The sequence below is a fragment of the Gallinula chloropus genome (assembly GCF_964237585.1).
Source record: "Gallinula chloropus genome assembly, chromosome: Z".
In the NCBI taxonomy this organism is placed as follows: domain Eukaryota; kingdom Metazoa; phylum Chordata; class Aves; order Gruiformes; family Rallidae; genus Gallinula; species Gallinula chloropus.
The window spans coordinates 79,280,896-79,297,038 of record NC_140089.1 but is presented as its reverse complement, the minus strand read 5'-3'; the positions used below and the strand labels follow the sequence as shown (position 1 = coordinate 79,297,038).

The 16,143-nt window shown below is 58.0% G+C and overlaps 2 protein-coding genes across 2 annotated transcripts; both read right to left on the bottom strand.

Moving 5' to 3' along the window:
- Positions 1 to 193: 193 nt before the first annotated feature.
- On the bottom strand, positions 194 to 5,638 carry STOML2 (stomatin like 2). The gene is made up of 10 exons (XM_084278003.1): positions 5,441 to 5,638; positions 4,553 to 4,705; positions 4,113 to 4,212; positions 3,456 to 3,514; positions 3,011 to 3,112; positions 2,271 to 2,405; positions 1,331 to 1,475; positions 936 to 1,015; positions 588 to 716; positions 194 to 481 (listed from the first exon to the last, which is right to left on the bottom strand). The coding sequence occupies exons 1-10, from the start codon at positions 5,489 to 5,491 to the stop codon at positions 335 to 337; spliced, it is 1,101 nt and encodes a 366-aa protein (XP_084134129.1). The 5' UTR covers positions 5,492 to 5,638; the 3' UTR covers positions 194 to 334.
- A 1,002-nt stretch (positions 5,639 to 6,640) lies between these two features.
- Positions 6,641 to 14,998, bottom strand: ATOSB (atos homolog B). The gene is made up of 7 exons (XM_084278863.1): positions 13,839 to 14,998; positions 10,500 to 10,558; positions 10,126 to 10,225; positions 9,509 to 9,667; positions 8,522 to 8,590; positions 7,895 to 8,100; positions 6,641 to 7,555 (listed from the first exon to the last, which is right to left on the bottom strand). Exons 1-7 carry the CDS (start codon positions 14,916 to 14,918, stop codon positions 7,402 to 7,404), a joined length of 1,827 nt encoding a protein of 608 aa, XP_084134989.1. The 5' UTR covers positions 14,919 to 14,998; the 3' UTR covers positions 6,641 to 7,401.
- Between the last annotated feature and the right edge of the window lie 1,145 nt (positions 14,999 to 16,143).

The window sequence follows — 16,143 nt, the reverse complement described above, 5'->3', positions numbered from 1 at the left end:
GAGAGGGGTCCCCCTCGCCCGGCACAGGGGTCACGCCCTCAGAGAAGGGTCGGGTCCAGGAGAGGGGTCACTCCCCACCCCTCAGGAGAAGGCTCAGCACCCCCCCAAAGAGGTGTCTGCCACCGGCTCCTCTCACAGACCACAGCATGTCCTCGGAGCTCTCGGCAGGACACAGCTTGGGAGGGATGTGAGGTGCTGGGAAGGGCTCCTGAGGCCCAAGGGGAGACAATTTATTACATGATTCAAATCCAAATACAAAATAAGGACCAAGGGAGGGCAGCAGAACAGGACCCGCCAGCAGCCCAGGCCAGGGAGAGGGATCCTTCTGGCCTCACTAGCTGGAGCTGGCCTGCTCTGCCTTAAGCACGTCTCTGGTGGGGGGCTGGGGGTCCTCACGGGCTGGGGGTAATTCATCCTGGGGCTTCACGGCCTGGGGCTTCACAGCCTGGGGCTTGGTCAGCGTGGTGTAGATTCCCAGGGCCTGGAGAGAACAAGAGCACCGTGGGAGACGGGAGAGCTGGGCCCCGTGGGGCTGCCACCTTCACCTCCCCTGGGGAAGAGCCCAGCCCCCCCCAGACCACACTGACCTGCGCAACCATGTTGGTGACGTCGCCGGTGTTGGCGGGCAGCAGGAGGGTGTTGGAGTCTTTGGCAAGCTTGGAGAAGGCGCTCACGTACTGCTCCGCCACGGAGAGAGAGGCAGCGGCGCTGCCATGCTGAGGGGAAAGGCATGGGGCTCAGCAGGGAGTCACCCACCCTCAGGAGCTCACTCCTGCTCCCACCACACCCCGCTTGGCAGCAGCCCCAAAAAGGGCACAGCTCCTCCCTTGCTGCTGCTGAAGGTGCTGGGGAACACCCAAAAGAAAACCAGGTGCCACCACTGCTGCTGTTTCACCGCCCTCCCAGTGCTAATGCAGTGGCTGCCACACTCTCACCTGCTGTGCCAGAGCAGCTGCCAGGAGCTGAATAGCCTCTGCCTTGGCCCTGGCCCTGACCAGCATGGCGTTGGCTTCTCCTGCAACAAACCACAGCAGAACGCGCATCAGAACTGCGACGAAGCGCTCACAAGGAGCAAATCGTGACAATTTCACACGTGCAGCGACTCCTCTTCTCCAACAGCAGCACGGCGGTCCTCCTGCCCCACACCTCCTGCAGCCCCAGGCTGTGGGGCTGCAACAAGGGGCCGGAGCTCAGCCCCACAGGGGAGGATCAGCGTGGCTGAGGAAGCCTGGTGCACAGCGCGATGAGGTCCGGTCCCCGGGTGCATCACTGCTCGGCGCAGAGGGCTACACATCCCCCAGGTCCCACACGTTCCAGCCCCAGGCACTACCAGCAGCTTTGTTGATTTGTTCGGCCTTCTCGGCTTCTGAGGCCAGGATCTGGGCCTGCTTCTGCCCCTCAGCCACGTTGATAGCCGACTCCCGCGTCCCCTCTGACTCCAGCACCGTCGCTCGCTTCCGCCGCTCTGCCTCCACCTGCAAGCACAGGTCAGACGCCAGCCTGGAAAGCCCATCTGTGGGGTGAGTGCAGCAAGGGCACGCTCCTGCACCCCACGGGGGCAAGCAGAGCTCAGCAAGAGGTGAGGACACAGCTGTGGAACACCACATTATGGTCACAGAACTCTAGGGGTTGGAAGGGACCTCCAGAGACCATTGAGTCCAACCCCCCTGCCAAAGCAGGTTCCCCAGGACAGGTCACACAGGGAGGCATCCAGACGGGTCTTGAATCTCTCAAGAGGAGGCTCCACACCCCCCTGGGCAGCCTGTCCCAGGGCTCTGTCACCCTCACCGTGAAGAAGTCCTTCTGCATACTGGTGTGGAACTCCCTGTGCCCCAACTTGAGGCCACTGCCCCGTGTCCTGTCTCTACCGACATCCCATGTCTCTACATCATCCCTGGTGCCACACCACACAGCCTGCTGCAGCCCTGACACACCTAACCAGGCACCTGCTGCCCTCTCCTCCCCTTCCAGCCGTGAGATATGGCCTTTGCCAAGAATGGACCTCCAGCTCTGGGATTCACTTCCCACAGAGCACAGCAGGGTTTCTAAAAGGAACTGGCAGGGGTTGTGTGTACCACACAGGGGCCACAACTGCCAAAATAAGGATGGGAATTAATTATTCAATAGCTCTACATGTGCAGCCACAGTGCCAACAGGCTTTCCTCGCTACAGGAGGGCCCAGTGCTGCCAGCTCCAGACAGAGAACAACCCTGCGGCGTGGCAGGCAACACCTCCCTCTCCTTCTAGACCGCCCTGCCAGAGAAGCAAACCTGCATCTGCATGGATTCCTTCACACGTGGGGGGACATGAATGTCCTTGATCTCATAGCGCAGGCACCGGATGCCCCAGCAGTCTGATGCCTGGTTGATGGCGTCCACGATGTTGGCGTTGAGGGACTCCCGCTCCTGGGAGGTGCAATAAAACCCGCAGAGAACAAAGAAGCAGCACTTAGCACGAGGCAGCAGTGAGGAGGGAAACAGATACCCTCCCACCATGGGCTAATGTCATCTGGAAAAGCCCATCTCCACAGGCATAAGGCAGCGTCAAGTGCTTCCCATGCCTCTTGAAGGGGTCACTGTCCTCTAGCGTGGCGAGTGTCCCCAGCTGAAACCGCTGGGATACAAACACCTGGCGTACATCTGGATGCAAACATCACCCAGGAACACCAGCAGCCCCCCTGTGAATTGTGTCAGCCAGGACACTCATCGTTGGGCTTGAGCAGAGGCCCCAACTCAAGAGAAATGCAGCTGGACTCGATGGGTCTGGGTGCACGCACCCATCACCCATTCCATCTAACCCAGGGCAGGGTACAAAATTACTCCTGTTAAAAACAAAAAGGAACCAAAACAGGGCCCATCTCTGAGGATTTACTAACAGGTCAACTGAAACTGAAGCCAGAAGCCCTCTAAGCACAGGGTGCTTTGCTGTTAAGCACGTAAGCCTGGCTGTGCAGGCTGCCCCGGGGTGGTGAGAGACACTTGCAGCTCCCTGATCCACTCCCCCAGCTCACCCGGAAGACTCTGTCAAGGGAGAGTTTGCCCAGTTCAGATCTCATGGTAGTCTGGGCCAGCTGGGTCACTGCGTACTCAGGATCTTCCACCCCATAGCTGGCCTGGAGAGCAGAAGCAAAAAACAGAGTGGATAGTGGTGCCAGGAGGGACACCGAACGAGGCAGGTTGGACAAACAGCACCGAGATAGGAAACCAGCTGCAGAAAAGCAGAGTCCAGAGCCTCATGAGGGGTCAGGGTGCTCAGCCCACCTGCCTCACAGGGCACAGCAAGCCGGGCAGCAGCTGCAGCAAGCACTGTGGGGAGTGACAGTGGGGCCAGGTGAGCAGTGCCTGAGGGGCTGCCAAGCAGCCAGCTGAGCAGCACAGCACACAGATTGTGCTGGGTGCAGCCACAGAGGCTCCAAATTCGACTGGGGGTGACTGTCAGCACAGCAGGGATGGTACCTTGTAGGGGTCCATAACCCGCAGGTAGAGCACGCCATCTATCTGCAGGGTGACGTTATCTGCAGGAGAGAACAACACGTCCTGTTTACTGAAGCAGCAAACTCCCTGTCCCCCCCACAGAACTAGCAGAGCTGGGCAGGGTCACCCCTCTCCACACCGGTGTTGGGAATGTGACAAGGAAGAGGGGTTGGCTGAAATGGATCTCCCTGTCTAAAAGGGCTGGAAGAAGGACCTCGATGTTCCCTGAAAACATTACATTTTGATGCTTTCCTACATGGTAAGTCTCAGGTTTCCAGTTCAAGACATTTCACACTACAGTTATCTTCATAAATAAAAATGTAAGGTGGGGAAAGAAAACAAAAAAACCCAAACTAGAATTGCAGCAGAGCTGTCAGTTAGTCTGACCTAAAACCTTTTTTATAGAAACACAAGAGATTTTTTTTTTTTTTGTGGTTCAAGGAAAGGAAGACACCTGAAAGATGGATTTCTGCCCAGGGCCTCCTGCAGTCCTCCTGCTCACTCACAGCACCAGAAGCACAGCCAAGCCAGGGTCCCCAGGGACAGGGCTAAGCGCAGGAGACTGGGACACTTCCACCTTCCACTCCTTCCTCAGAGGCAGGGGAAGGAAAGGGGGAGGACACAGAAGCTGTTCCTTACCCAAGGTGACAGCTGACTGCTCTGGGACGTTAATGACGATTTCTTTGAGGCTCTGTACGTAACGGATCCGATCCAGCAGCGGGATGAGGAAGTTTAAGCCCTGGGAAGAGGGTGGGATGAGACAACTGAGCCCTCTTATCTGGCAGTTCCACCCCCCCCAGAGAGTTCAGCTGAGACTAGAGAGCTGTGCAAACAAAGCCCAGGTACACTGTGTGTTGCAGATGCTGCTGGCAGAGTAAACATGCTTTACGCATGGGTGGAATTCAGGCTTCTCGGTGCTTTCAACACCCCACCAAAGGGAAATTAGTCGCCAGGCAGCCAAAAGGACAGCAATCTGGAAGAATGAGCATGCCTCCCTGGGGCTCCTGGAGCACAGGACGCGCCTCGCTACAGCTTTAGGAACCTGCTGAGTCCAGGAGGGGAGAAAAGTGGCTCCTTACAGGCTCGAGGATTCGGTGGAACTTGCCCATCCTCTCCACCACCCAGGCCTCCTGCTGCGGCACAAACAGCACCCCAATGTTCATGGGCAGGCCGGAGTTCAAGCGGCACGGTGCCGGGGCCAGCCATGCCGAACGCTTCAGCTGCTGGGAGCGCTGGAGAAAGGGGAAAGAACGGGACTGAGCCGGGCTGCCAGGACCTCAGAGCCAAGCACCAGCTCTCCCATCTGCCATCGCTGCTCGTGGCCCTGACACACCAGGGCAGGGAAGAGCCCTGATGCTCCACACACACCCATACAGAAATGGGGATGAGACCTGGGCCCCGAGGCCCTCCCTGCAGGTGTAGGGGGAGCTCCCCGGGCGCTGGAGCTCCCAGACTGGCCAGACCCCTTCCTCCTCCCCCCTCTCCTCACCTCAGCCGCGGGACACCTCCCTGCGACAGCCTGTCCCTGCCCCGTTCCGGTCACCGCCTGGGCCTCTCCACAAAGCTTCTGTTTGCCCCTCACCCCCCGGCTCTCCTCACTGCCCCACGGCCGGCCGCCCCCAGCTTCCTCGCCATCCCACCCCCGCCTGCCCCTCGGCCTTCAGTCCCGCTCTGCCATGTACCCACAGCCCTTCCCGCCCACCCGCACCCCCCGCTCACACCCTGCCTTACCCCCGGGGTACCCCCGCACCCCAACACGCCCGCTAACCCCGCCTCCCCCCTTCAGCCCGACCCCCGGCCTCCTCAGCACCCCCCCGGCAATACCCACCTGCCCCCAGCCCTCCTCCGCACCCCCCTCCCATGCCGAGCCCACGCCACCCCAGCGCTGCCCCAGGGCCCCGACGCCGGCTCCCTCAGCCCCGCTCCCCTCAGCCCGGGCTCCCCGAGCAGCCGCAGCCCGGCCCCACCTGCAGCAGGCAGAGGCCGGTCCCGGCCCGGATCCCCGCCCGCGCCAGCATCGCTCTGCCGCGCCAGGAGCCGCCGCCGCCGGTGCCCCGCCGCCCCGGAAAGCCTCCCGGGAAGATCCCACCCCTTCCGAGTACGTTCGCCCGGAGCGGCCCGTCCCGCCGCGGCGGCTGCTGCCCCTGGTTCCGCCCGCCCGTTCGTCCCTGGGAGCGCCGGGCTGTGTCTTCAAACAGGCTTTTATTAAATTAGAAACAAAACACAACATGTACCGGTACAACACCCCCGCCGGGGCGCCGCGAGTGGGGCCGGGGCAGGTGGGACCGCGGGCCGGGTGCTGGGATGGTGTTACGGGAGATCTGGGGAGGGGTGAGGGGAAGGGGTACGCGACCCCGGCCCCCCAGCCCGGCAGGCAGGAGGCAGTGGATCCTCGTACCCCCGCCAGCGCCTTTCCCTGCGCCCCAGCTCCACCAGCCGGGGAGCCAGGGGAAAGGGGAGGTGGGGGGGATGTGTGACCCCCGCCCCAGGGCAGGTTTAGATTGGATATTAGAAAAGAATTTTTTACTGAAAGAGTTGTCAGGGCCTGGAATGGGCTGCCCAGGGAGGGGGTTGAGTCACCACCCCTGGATGTGATCACAAAAAGGGTAGATGAGGTACTTAGGAATCTGGTTTAGCAGAGGATGGGAACGGTTGGACTCGATGATCTTCAGGGGACTCCTCCAACCTTGTGATTCTGTGATTTTGTGTCTGCTGCCCCATGCAGGGTGGCACACGGCTGCAGGGACCTGTTCCTCTCTCCCCCACGAAGCCTGAGCTGGCACCAGGAGCCCAGCAGGGACCCCAGGTAGGGGGGTGGCGGAGGCGGGGTACAGGCAGGTTCGTTTTGCCCTTGTCCCCTGCCCCTCTCGCCTTTCTGACCCAGCCTGGGCCTGGCTGCGGCAGGGATGGGCAGCGCTTGAGATCAGCTCGGAACCCCTTTGTGAAGGTCCAACCTGACTCCCCTCAGGCACCCCCCACTGCTTCCCCTCTGTCCAGGCACTAAGCCAAGGCTCCTGCCCACCCCAGGACCTGCCATCAGCACCCTGCCCATAGCCAGCTCCTGGCTTTGTGATTTCAGCCACCCCTGTATTCTTGCAGATCTACACACAGGGGTTGTGGAGGCTCCTGGGGAGAGGGCTGTCCCCGAATTCCTGCACAGAGGCCCAGGTTCCCACCTGCGACAGCCACTCCTCTTTGCCCCAGGGCACATGGCAATGGCCAGTTCCCCGCCAGCTGCAGACTTCTTGGGGTGGTGGGAGACAAGTCCAGGCCTCCCCAAGCTGTCTGAAGCAGGGCTAGTCCCACAGAGCTAATGCCCAGCAAGTCTCAGCCCTGGCTGGGAGAGAGGTGGGTCACCTTCTCTTCCACAGCCCGAGGTGTCCCTGTCCCCAGTCACTCTCACAGCCCAGCCGCACCCCAGGCAGCCCCGCACGGCCAGGGGCCTCCTCCTGCACCAACAGGGTGGGGAGTAAAACAGCACAGTGCCTCCAATCCTCTACACAAGCCGCCTCCGTGCTCCCAGCAACAATAAATACTAATAAATACAAACTCTTCTTCCACACTTTCAACTCCTGAACGTAGAACCACCATGGCCAGCCTAACCCAGAGCACCCCTCTGCTCCCAACTCTTCCCTGCCCCTATCCCCAGCTCCAGCCAAGTCTCAAAGCTGGCAGCAGCTTAGGCAGAAGACGTGGGCATGTCCTGGAGTGCCAGGGGTGCTGCTCAGACCCTGACCCTCCTGGCGAAGCCCCCTTGGTGATCCCTGCCCCAGGGCACGTGCATGGTCTCCTCCGTGCTCTTCTGGAGGCTTCAGGGGCTTTGCAGAGGGGGTGATACTTCAAGGTGGTGGTTGTTTGCTGGCCATTTAGTCATCTCTCCCCAAAGTGCCGGGCTGGAGGGTGGCCAGGGACCTCTGGATGATGGAGGTCAGGCCCGGGGCGAGTAGCAGGGGTTCCTCGGCATCTCTGTGAAGGATTTCAGTTCGTAGGGGATCCCCGAGTCAACCTCGATCGACTTGCGGGAGAACAGCAGCCGGATGTCGTCGTGCAGGTAGATCTTCCCCGACTTGGAGCTGTGAAACCTGCGTGGAAACAAGAGCCAGGGGGGAGGGAAACTCAGGCTCCCAGGCAAAGGCAGCACAACCTCAGTGGAGGGCATGACCCCCCTTGCCTCCTGTGATCCCTGGTTAAGCTGGACACGCTCCAGTTGCCTTCAGAAGGACGGAGACTGCTGCACTTGGGCAGCGTAGCAGCTCTGACCTCCCGTAAAGGAGCAGCTGGTCCCTGCTCCTCCCCAGGGTGAGGGGTCAGGATGTCACCCCCCAGGTCTGGCCTAAAGGTCTGGGGGAGGCAGGGACACACAGGAGACGAGCCCAGGGGTGTCCCAGGGGCAGGAATCCATCCCTCCTGGCATGCCCTACCTTAGGTGCATCAGGTAGCAGAGGACTCTGCGGGGTGGGCTGGCCCCCCGTGGGTCGCTGGGGGCCACGGTGGCCCCCTCCTCCTCCCCAACAGGAACCAGGAAGATGCGGTGGCGTAGGAAGGTCATGTGGTTGGCTGGCATGTCCTGGAAGTCGTATGTCACCAAGAACATCTTCACCACAGTCTTGTTTGGGTTAAATAAGGTCTGGGGGCAGAGGGATAGGGGGTGAGATTGGGAAAGGCACAGGAATGGACCCCATAGGGCAGGGCTGGAGTGTCAGAGGGGCAGCACCAGCAGGCCCAAGGGTACAGAAAGCCCCACACCGGCCACAGAGGGCTTAGCCTGAGTCCCACAGGTTGGTCTTTTCCACCATCTTCCACTCCTGTGCACCTACCTATCCCCACCACACATTCACATTCTCCTGCCAAGACCCCATCCCTGCCCACCACCACCTTCCTTCCCTGCTTCTCCCAGCATCTTGTTTCCCTGCCAGCACTCCAGGGTGCTGTCTCAGTGGCCTCATATCCTGTAGCCAAACAATGTAACGGAGCACACTCACACTGGGGGACAACTGGAGCTCACCCAGCCCTCCTCCCACGCTGCCAGAGGCCAGAGGCCAACTCACCACTTGGATGGTTCCAGCTTTGGGGACGCTGTAACCCTTCTTTCCCAAGGCCTCCAAGTCAATCACTCCCTGGAGCAAAAGAAAGAGCAGGTGAGAGAAGGAGAAAGCCCACGGAGAGCCCAGCTCAGGGAGCCGAGCCCCCCTTGCTGGGAACACCTGGCACAAGGAGACAAGACGACGCCCAGCTCAATCCCTCTCCAGACCTGGGGACAAACAAGCAGCAACACAGACATGAGGACACAGGAACCGCGATGAGGTCGCTGGGCAGCAGCCTGCATGTTTCTGTGCCTGCAAGGGTTCCCCCTTTTTTCACTTCTGTGTTTTGGGTTAAACACTGATGCTGGCACAGCCTGCGGTCTCCTCAGGTAGGCAGCTGCTCGAGCTGCGCTCTCTGAAGAGGGGCAGTGTCGGGGAAGGCAGCAGGCCTGCTGGTGGCCTGGCTCTCCTCACCAAAGACATAGGCCCTGACAATATCCTCAAGTTCCCATGAGGCTGGAAAGCTACTCATGCTGAGAGGATTTTGGTAATCACATTCTCAAAACAGAACAGCCTTGATGACGGGTACAGACTGCCCTAACCCAAGAAGGAGTTGTGGGAAGGTACTTGGGAGTAATGCAACATGTTAAGAACCAGCCATAACAGATAGTCACACAGCAGGTGTGCAGTTGCTTTTAGGCATCAAAGGTAAACTAACAATAATTAGCTGTAAGGTATGCTTATCAGAACTCATTTTAAACACCAACCAATCAGTGTGGTGTGAACACTGTACGTAACCAATTAGCAGTCTTTCAGCTTGCTGTGTTGCAGTAAGAAATGTGTATAATCTGTGTGATTTCACCCAATAAGCACCTTCACCTAAAATTCACATCAAATTGCGCGTTGCTCATCACCGATCTCAGGGCAGCCCCCAGGATGCTTGGTGCTGGTGTACGGCCCTCCACTCCCCTCCCTGCCCCCAACGGTCCCAGCCCTCCCTTATCTGCCTACCAGGAAGGGCGAGGGCACGCTGTGTTCTGAGATGTCGAAGTAGGTGACGTCAACAGGCAGGGTGGCGTGCTGGGGGCAGTAGGAGCCGCTGGCACCGATCTCTGCCGTGAATCCCTCGATCCGCCCCGATGGTGCAAAGCGCCCTTTCAGGATGGACTCCTGAGGGAGAAGGGAGGCGTTAGGGACCTTCCAACACCAGTGCTGCTCCTCACTCTGAAGCTGGAGGTGACATCAACCCCATCTCCACGCCCATCACATGTCTGCTTGCCTTCGTGTGTCTCAGCTTCATGCCCTGGCCACTTGCTCTGAGACAGACCCATCCTGACTTGGTGGGCTAAAACCTGCCATCTGATGCACAGAAGCAGTGAGAGGGCCTTGGCTCAGCTTTGCAGCAGCCATCTCACCAAGGTCCAGGCGCATCACCCTAGGATCTGCTGGCTGAGACACCCTGCTGGTGTGACACAGCTGCGTGACGCAGCCATTGCATGCCAGGCCCCTGGGGACATCAGCTCAGACCCACAGGAGGGACACTGTCAAGTTCAGCCTCTCATGTATGTTGCCAGCCCAGCCTGGCGCCGCCAGAGCCCACCTCCCACCCTGGCAGAGGTCACCATTACCTCAAAGTTTCCCAGAAGAGCGTGGCTGACAGTGGTGGTGGCAGCCCAGGGCGCTGTGGGGGACCTGGTGCCCCTTCGGAGACTGCTCCGGAGATGTCGACTTTGGGAGAGGAGAGAAGATCAGTGTCAGACCAGAGAGCGTGCAGCCTTGGGCTGCCCTCTCCAGGTCCCCCTGTCCCCATCTTGGTGGAAGTTGAACCCACTTTCCTACCCACCAGAGGCAAAGGAAACCTTGTTACACCCCACAGACTGGGGTCTTGTGGAGGGGAGAGGACGAGACCCAACCTGACCCTCCCCTGGGGCTGCTGGGTGCTGAGGTGGCTGGGGAACCCCAGCCCCCTGTGTCCACCTTGCAGGGCTTCTGGGACACTCACGATTTGAGGCGCAGCCCGCTCTTCAGCCTCCTCCCAACTGTGGTGCAATCTGCAGAGCCCTGGAGGGAACACAGAATCAAGAACCATGTTAGGGCAGCAACTGGGGACCCAGGAACGTGCCATCACCCCTTGATTTGATGCACAGGAGTCCCAGCAGACCAGAGAGGTTCTCATCCATGGGGAACCATCAGTGGCCTCTGCAGAGGATGCTAGCAGAGCAGTGCCTGGTGGAGTTGTGGGGCTGGCTAAACCCCAAAGTGGCTCTGCTGGGGATGAGGGTGCTAATCCCAAAGTCAGGAGTGCAGCACACAGCTCCCACCCTGCAAAGCAAGTCTCAGGCCCAGCCCCAGTGACAAGACACTCCCAGAGAAAGCCACGCACAAACATCTCATCACGACCAGCCCAGAAGAAGTCCTGTCCCATGGTGATTCATACAAAGCCCTTGGCAATGCAGCCAGTGCTGCCCACCCCTGCCCGCAGCCAGGTTCCTGCAGCTGTGGAGTGGGGGAGGTTAAAGCCAGGACCACACTGCAGCCTCCTTTTAAAGATGTCCCCTTTTCAGGGGATTTCCCTTCTGGAAGCCACACAAAGGGCAGCACAACACAAAGGCATGATGGAGCTGGCTGGCATGACTGGGCAGGAAAACCCAGGGAAGCTGCTGAAAAGGGGAGGAATGATTCAATGAAATGTAATCATGCTGAATAGATTGATATAGGTGTAGCTTAAGAGACAATTAACATAACTTTAATATAAGAATTTTCGTGGGTTTAAGAATAGATTAGTTTAGGAGAAAACTGTAACTGTGTAAACTGCTTGTGAGAGCAGCTACAAAACTTAACCACAACAATGCAATAGTAACAGCCTTGAAGATAAAGAAGTAAGAACTTGTGTGTTTTTAGGAACAGATTAGTTTTGGATTTTAGCAGAATCTGTCTGTAATCACATAAGCTGTTTCATGAAAGCAGCTACAAAACTTAATCACAATAGTGTAACAGCCTTGAAACTAGAGGAAGTAGAAGACAGGGGAATCATAAATAATGAGACTAATGACCAATTAAGAGACAGAGTATATCTTGTTTTCAGCGAAAAACTAACTAGTTGGTGCAGGTGCTGGGAGCCCAGATAACCATGGAGAGGAGATGTGGGGAGCGTGTGCTGAGAGCGAGGAGGGTGTTCAGCCTTCATCCCTGGGGACCACCGAGGGACCCCCTGGGTGTCACTGAGCATGCTCTATCTGTGAGGAATTAATATAAATGACTTCTTAGAAATAATTTGCATAACTCTGCCTTTTCCTAGAAATTATAATGAATATGTATAGTTAATCTGTATAAATATGAGGAATTTGGCTTTAATCAGGGCACACATTTGGAGGAGTGATCGATCCCCTCTGTGCCCAGCTCTGCAGTAAAGGACCCCTGCTTCATAGTCACCCAGGCTGTTGAGTTTTGATTCCGGCTTTCCAAGGCATCAACTTTGCAAGGGCAGTGCTGGGGGATGGTCACTAAAAATGGCACACAGGCAGGGGCAGAGCTGTGCCCCATGGACAGTGTGTCCCATCTCCAAGCAGCAAGAAGGCAGGGTAGCTGTGCCATCAGTCCCTACAGGGCCCTGCACCATGCAATGACTCAGGGAAAGAGAGGAGCGTGCCAGCTCTGGGAGGAGTCTGCTGGAGCCTCAGCTGGCAGGACACAGTGAAGTGGTCAGGAGGGGCAGCTGAGCATCAAAGAATCACAGGGAGGTTGCAAACCTCCAGAGTCCACGCCATTTCTGAGAGCTTGTGGCACTCTGGGAATGTGTCATGAGCACCAGTGGTGTCTCTGCATACAGCACTGGGGATCCCACTCCCTGGCCAGGGCATGTCCACTCCTGCTCCCTGCCATCAAACCCTTACCCTGATGGGTATCATAGCCAGGGACATAAGACATCCCACGCCTCTGTCTCCCTCCTCATCAGGCAGGCAGAGGCCTGTTGTTCTCCCCAAGCCTGCCAGTAAGTCTGCTTCAATGTGAAGTGGTTCAACATGGAGTGTGGCCCCATGCTGTGTCATGGGGAGTCATGCCCTGTGTAAGAAAGGCTTTCCAGGGTAAAGAGCTGGTAGCAAATAGAGGATCCAGTGACTATGAGGTGTCAAAAGCTGGCAGCAATGTACAGACTCCATGTCCCAGAGCTGGCTGCTGCCCTGCTCATACAAGTGCTGCAGCACCAGGACAGGACAGGGGTTCCTGGGCTCCTCACCATAAAAAGGACATTGAGGTCCTGGAGCAAGTCTAGAGAAGGGCAGCCAGGATGGGGAAGGGGCTGGAGGGCAAATCCCATGAGGAGCGGCTGAGGGAGCTGGGGATGTTCAGCCTGGAGACGAGGAGACTGAGGGGAGACCTTATCACCACCTACAACTACCTGAAGGGAGGTTGTAGAGAGGTGGGCAGTGGTCTCTTCAGCCAGGTGACAGGAGATGGGACAAGGGGAAGTGGCACAAAGCTGTGCCAGGGTAGGGTCAGATTACATGTTAGAGAAAAGTTCTTCACCAATAGAGTTGTTGGGATGTGTATCGCAAATGTGTGTCTGATGCAAAGATGGAACAGAACAGATACAGATCCAGTGACTTAGGATTTGCCCAACAATCCCACCCAACCGTCTTGTTTGCCATGTCTGCTGTCCAAAGACCTTAGATGAATGATTAAGGGCCTGGATCATCTCGACGAGGAAAGGCTGAGTGAGCTGGGACTGTTCAGCCTTGAGAAAAGAAGACTAAGGGGGACTTTATTCATGTTTATAAATATCTTAAGTATGGGATGCAGGGGGAAATGGGCAGCCCCTTTTCAGTGTCTGTGGAGACAGGACAAGGGGCAATGGCTGCAAGTTGGAGCACAGGAAGTTCCACACCATGCGGAAGAACTTTTTCACAGCGAGGGTGACAGAGCCCTGGGACAGGCTGCCCAGGGAGTGTGGAGTCTCCTTCTCTGGAGATATTCAAGACCCGTCTGGACGCCTCTCTGTGCAGTATGAGCTGGGGAGCTGCTTTGGCAGGGGTATTGGACCCAATGATCTCTGGAGGTCCCTTCCAACCCCTATGATTCTATGATTCTATGTGGAACAGGCTGCCCAGGGAGGGGGCTGAGCCACCACCCCCGGTGTGTTTAAAAAAGGGGCAGATCAGGTACTTAGGGGTCTGGTTTAGCACAGGTCAGGAACGGTTGGACTTGATGATCTTGAAAGTCTTTTCCAACCTTGCGATTCTGTGACAGGGTGCTGTGAGGGACCACACTGCCCAGGAGGACAGCCCTGAGCTCTGTGTGTCCCCAGGCTATTCCCTGCTTTCCCCCACAAGCAGTGGCCTACCTTGGCCGTGGGAAGCAGGTGATTCCAGAACGGAGCCCCCTTGGCATCAGTGCTGCGGCAGGCTGTGGGCACGGGGTGGCACGGCAGCACCCGCTTCTTCTTTGCCAGTGGGGACAGGCTCTCATCCTCGGAGCAGGAGTCAGTGACAACCTCACTAGCTGGCAGCAGCTTCCTCTTGGCTGGGCAGCTGCTGCTCAGCTGGCTGCTCCCACAGGGTGTCTTTTCCAGGGAGGTCAGGTTGCTGGGCTCAGGGCTGAGTGTTGTCTGTGGAGCTGGGGGCTCCTTGCAGCCGTTGGCCACCGCTGGCCATTCCTCTTCTCTGCTGGCCCTGCTGCTGTGAGCAGGGCTGCTCCCTGGATTCTCTATCTTCCCATCAGAGTCCAAATGGGTTGTTTGTGCAATATTGTGCAAATCAAGGTGAGGCAAGCTGTGGCCGCTTGCCTGCTCCCCATTATCTCCATAGTCCATTGTCTGATCCCCTGATGAGACAAGGCAACCATCTCTCATGTGCAAAGTACTGCAAGCAATGTGCTGTGGCCAGGAAGAGGAGGAGGTGACATCCTGTGACTTATCCTCTCTGCTGGCCTTGGGGCTGTGGCTAGGGCTGCCCTCGCAACGGTGTTCCACCACCCGCAGCCCACTGTGGGAGAAGTGCTGGGCAGAGCCACACAGGGAAAGCTCCTCTACCAGCAGACCATCCTCAAAGGTATCATCATCATCGAGGGAAGCCTGTCCAGGGCCCCCATCGTGCTTGCCATCCACCCCTCCACCACCCCAGTGAGTTCGTTTGGGATCTCGCCCCCCCTCTGGAGTTCGCTGCTCGGGGTATCCCCTCTTGACAGCCAGCCGGCTGCCTGCCCGCTGCTCTGAGCCCTCGGAGGAGCTGGAGAGATGGGAGAAGATGGAGACCTGGTACACCTTCTGGCGCTTGATCTCTGTCTCATTGTAGCCCATGAGGATGCTGTGGTGGGTGCAGTGCTGTGAAGAAGGCTCCAAGGGTGCCTCTCCACTGGAGTGGGACAGGCTGGGGTCCCTGCTGTGCTCGGGGGGCAGAGATGTCTCTGCGTGGATGTGCCGCATGGAGCCTTACTTGCTTGGGCTCTGAGTGGAGCCGGAGTCAGAACAGCCCATGCAGCAGCAGGAGGGGGAGGATAAAGTGCCACAGGTCACAGGGATTGAGAACAGGGCACAGCAGCTGGACCCCTCCTCACTCAGGACGTCCGGTGAGCCCTCCGCTACGGGGTGTGCTGCAGTGCAGCATCTGCAAAGAGAGCAGGAGGATGGAGATCAGCCTGGGATCCCTGTCCTTATCTGGATTTTTGGCTGCAAGGAACCTGCCAGGACACAAGCAGCTCCTCATTCAGCCCCACTCCCTCCGGGTCCAGGAAGAGGAACCAGGCTGGTGTGTCTGTCTGTGGAACCCTCCCATGTCACCCACCTGCCGGATCCATCCCCTGCCTGGGCACTGCAGCGAGGAGTCTCCAGCTGGGATGGAAGCTACTGGGGACAGGTCTGGACAAGTGGGGAGGAGGGGACCTGCTCTCTCCCAGGGACTTGATGTGCTTGTGCTGTTCTGGAGCACAGGACCCAGGCAGGTCAGACCAGTCCCAGGGGCTCAGGCCTGTAATCAATTTGGGCAACAGCAACAAGATCTCTCACGGCTCCATGAGACAACCTGTCCCATCTGCATGGCAGGGCTGCTGCCAGCCCTGGGCAGAAACCTGCCCTAACTTCACAGTTGTCTCTGCCAGCTTGGAGCAGGTACTTCCATCACCACAGTTAGCAGCTGGGCCATACCAGGGGCTGCAGAGCCCACCATGGGCTCCTGTACCATCTACCCACCCCTGCCTGCCCCAAGGGCCTGACCTCATCCACACTGTATGGTGCCTCACTTTTGATTTGCAGCCCATTTTGAGAGATATGAGGATCCTGGCCACAAGGTTTTTCTGGCATGATAAATACTGAAATGGCTGTAAGAGCTGGGGACATCAGAGAAACACAGAATGTCAGGGCTTGGAAAGGACCTCGAAAGATCACCCAGCCCACCTCCCACCCCCACCCGCCAGAGCAGGATCACCTAGATTAGGTCACACAGGCACATGTCCAGGTGGGGTTTGAATGTCTCCAGAGGATGAGACTCCACAGCCTCTCCGGGCAGCCTGTCCCAGAGCTCTGTCACCCTCACAGGGAAAAAAAAAGTGTTTGCTTCTGTTCCTGCTATGCTCCAGCTTGCACCCATCACCCCTTGTCCGTCCTCCTGACTCTCGTCCTTTAAATATTTATAAACATTAGTAAGGTCACCCCT

Bases quoted from the DNA above. Each gene is read 5' to 3' on its own strand.
- STOML2 (XM_084278003.1), bottom strand. From the start codon at position 5,491: ATGCTGGCGCGGGCGGGGATCCGGGCCGGGACCGGCCTCTGCCTGCTG. The intron at 1,016-1,330 runs GTAGTGCCTGGG...GGTTTGTTGCAG, and splicing joins ACAAATCAACAAAGCTGCTG to GAGAAGCCAACGCCATGCTG. The intron at 482-587 runs GTCAGTGTGGTC...TGTTCTCTCCAG, and splicing joins TCACCAACATGGTTGCGCAG to GCCCTGGGAATCTACACCAC.
- ATOSB (XM_084278863.1), bottom strand. From the start codon at position 14,918: ATGCGGCACATCCACGCAGAGACATCTCTGCCCCCCGAGCACAGCAGG. The intron at 10,226-10,499 runs GTGAGTGTCCCA...CCTCTCCCAAAG, and splicing joins AGCGGGCTGCGCCTCAAATC to TCGACATCTCCGGAGCAGTC. The intron at 7,556-7,894 runs GTAGGGCATGCC...GTTTCCACGCAG, and splicing joins TGCTACCTGATGCACCTAAG to GTTTCACAGCTCCAAGTCGG.